The sequence below is a fragment of the Myotis davidii genome, unplaced genomic scaffold, assembly GCF_000327345.1.
Source record: "Myotis davidii unplaced genomic scaffold, ASM32734v1 scaffold135, whole genome shotgun sequence".
NCBI lineage: Eukaryota > Metazoa > Chordata > Mammalia > Chiroptera > Vespertilionidae > Myotis > Myotis davidii.
Genome location: NW_006289813.1, coordinates 8,555,093 through 8,558,202, shown reverse-complemented (window position 1 = coordinate 8,558,202; position 3,110 = coordinate 8,555,093). Strand labels below are relative to the sequence as shown.

Genomic DNA, 3,110 nt, shown 5'->3' with positions numbered 1-3,110 from the left:
CTCATTGGCTGCGCCACCACGGGGACGGGGTGCGTGGCCACGCGCTGCCTGGGTCCCACTTCCCCGAGCCTGGGGACAGCACGCACTCCCTGGCTCCCAGGCCTTCATGCTGAAACCTTCCGTTTATGAGAGCATTTTCAGCGGCAGAGGCTGCCTCTCTGTGTGGTTCATAGAGGATCTGCTTTGTTTGAGGTCCTGTTCCCTTCACCAGGTGGTGACGGGGCGGCATGGCCTGGGGTGTCCCTGTCTCCCTGTGGGCTAACCCATCCTGCTGTGGGGGGTCGGAGGAGGAGAGCTGCAGGGGGTGAGGAAGGCGTCCCACGCGTGGTCATGGGAGGCAGATGCCCTACTGGGAGGATCCCAGAGAGTGGAGGATCCAGGCGGTGCAGGTGACCATCCGTGGCCACCAACACTCCAGTGCCCCCCAGAGGGGACTCCGGTGTGCGGCTCCCAATCAGCCCAGCCACCACTCCTGGCACACATTGGTGTGTGCTGAGGCCCAGCTGTGCTTCCAGAACATTCCCTGGTTTCGCGGCCACCTGCTGAGAACTGGGGCAGAACACAGTGGAGCCACTCACTGGTCGTCCTAAGTCTTTGCTGGGAAACCAGTTCCACTGTCAAGTTGTGCTGGTCCCTCCAGAAGATGGACATTAACCTGGCTACCTGCCACCAGGCAGCTCATGGGGAAAGCATTCTGCCTGAAGTCAGGGCCAGTGCTGTAAGCCGTGGGGTGGATGAGGGGTCTGCTTCCCGAGTGCTGGGAAGCCAGGCAGCTATGTTTTGAGCCCCTGAGTTCGTGTTACCCAAGGCTGTGCCCATGTGAGACAAGGTCGTCTCGTAGGAACTGGATGGGCTCTTGGAGGAAATGCCTGTTAAATGTCACCAAGAAACCCTTTCTGTTGGCGTTGGTGGTATAGTGGTGAGCATAGCTGCCTTCCAAGAAACCCTTTCAGCCCTGGGGGCCCATGCCCTGTGCTTTGGCCAGGAGGGCCATGTGTGCGCTTCCATTGTTTCCTTGGTGTCTGGGAGGCATGGAGCCCGTGGGCTCAGTCCAGGGACCACAGCGCTCAGGCCGCCGCCTCCTGCTTTTCATGTGTGTCCTCCTTCACCTGCATCTTCTTCCGTGCACTCCTGCTCCATGTGCAAGCTGGTACACTCCTGCTCCATGTGCAAGCTGGTACACTCCTGCTCCATGTGCAAGCTGGTGCACTCCTGCTCCGTGTGCAAGCTGACGTGGCTCCTCTGCAGATGTGTTCAGTATAAACAGGAATGTGCCCTCAGGCCTTTCACAGCCAACAACAAGGCGGGTGTATACCCTCTCACTTCTTGGGGCCTCAGGGCTGAAGAGCAGTCAGGTGATGCTTCCAGGTCAGCGGGAGGCCAGCCCCTGACCAGCCCCAGTCCTTGGAGGCCACCTTGCCTGCTGAAGGTCTTGCTCTGGTGTTCAGCCCGGCCTCACCCTTGTGTCCCCTCGCTCTGTGGGGCCCTGGCCTCAGATGCCTGCCTGCCGGGGAATGGTGTAGTAACCTGGGTACAGAGCGGGCACCTGGGGCAGCTCCATGCTCCTCATTCAGGGAGCGCAGTCCCAAAGCAACAGTGAGTGCCGAGCTGCCTTCTCCACTGCATGAGAGTTAGCTGCTTCCCAAGGTGGAAGGTTAGGCCTGCGGGGCTGCCCGTGCCTCCCCTGCAGGAGGGGGCACGTAAAGTTGGACCGTGAAGGCCATAGCAGCCAGGGCTGCGGCATGGAGCCCAGGGAACGTCCTGACACTCGGAGCAGGACACTCACCGGGCGGCCTGAGGACCTGCCGGGCTCAGCCTTTTGGGACAAGCTTGGGCTTCAGGTTGGAGTCTTTCGCAGACGTGCTATTCACTAGTGGAGGCCTCTCCCCACACTGCATTGAGCACCACCTTTGGGAGAGGGTCTCCAACTGCAGAATACGGTCCCCTTCCAGGCCAGGGGCGCGGCCCCCACCCAGTTTCCAGGCCTGGCTCCCCCCTCCCATGAGTGGGGAAGATACCTCCACCTCAACAGGATGAGCGTGAGGGAGCTGTCAGACTGCCGCTGATGGACACACATGCACGTTGTTTGGAAGGGGCCCAGGCAATGTGCACACCGGCCCCTGTAGACATACTCACCTGCTTGTGCACATGTTGCAGCCGTGGGACTTTCCTCTGACAAACCTGACCTTCCTCAGGTTCCACGCCTGTGTGCTCCAGCTCCCGTTTAATCAGCACGTTCGGAAGAACCCCTCGTTTTTCCTCCGCGTCATCTCTGACACCGCGGCACGCTGCCACACCCTTCTGAAAGCCAAGAATCCAGGTGCGTGCAAGCGACCCAGGGCTGGGGTAGCCTGTGGCGCTGGCAAATGCCAGGTGCTCACTGCACGATTCCAGCACGGAGCTGCCTGTGCGCCAGGAGCACTGTGGCTGGAACAGCTCCGGCCCTGGTGTAGCAGAGGCAGGATTCAGGGAAGTGGGCTCTTGACACTTCCCGGCCGGTTTAACTTGCTGAGCACTAGCCGACCTCTCAGCCACCCTCTGCTGCGTGGGCAGACGTCTGTCCTGATTGGAACGCTCGGGGACATTTGGGAGCTGCCTCCTCCCGGCAGGGCCTCCCCTCTGGTGCTCAGGGGGAGCTTGCACAAATCCAGGCCGTAGTCAGGAGGAGGCTGGGCCCCAAGTCCCCTGCCTGTCTTGGGGGGGGGACACCCACACCATCCACTTCGCCCCGTCTCTGCTCCACAGCCTCGTCATAATCAGCCTCAGTTCAGGTCGTGCTGTGTCTTTGTGGTCCTGAGCTTGACCGACTTGACTTTCTGTTTATTTCTGTTTTGAGGAGGTTTCTTTGAAGAAATTGAAAACATTTCAGTTGTCAGAATTGGGTGTACCCTGTTGTTGGGTGGCCCCTGAAACAAAGTCCCTGTTTGGTCCCTGTTCCTGCACTCCACCCAGCAGGGACCCCTGGTGTCCACGGGAGCACAGGTCTCTCCTGGGAGGAGCACATGCCTCTCCTGGGGACACGGGCCAGTGAGGGTGTCAGCCTCTGCATGTGTTGTTCCCAGGGATGCCTCTGGGGACCAAGGGCGCTGCAGGCCCATTTCCCTCTGAAG

General features: G+C 60.3%; 1 protein-coding gene across 1 annotated transcript in view; it reads left to right on the top strand.

Moving 5' to 3' along the window:
• The window catches only part of TERT (telomerase reverse transcriptase), a 29,628-nt gene that overhangs the window by 25,126 nt on the left and 1,392 nt on the right, over positions 1-3,110 (top strand). Inside the window, exons 15-16 of the mRNA XM_015563117.1 lie at positions 2,045-2,320; positions 3,063-3,104. Of these exons, the coding sequence (XP_015418603.1) occupies positions 2,045-2,320; positions 3,063-3,104 (318 nt within the window). The remainder of the gene's footprint in view (positions 1-2,044; positions 2,321-3,062; positions 3,105-3,110) is intronic.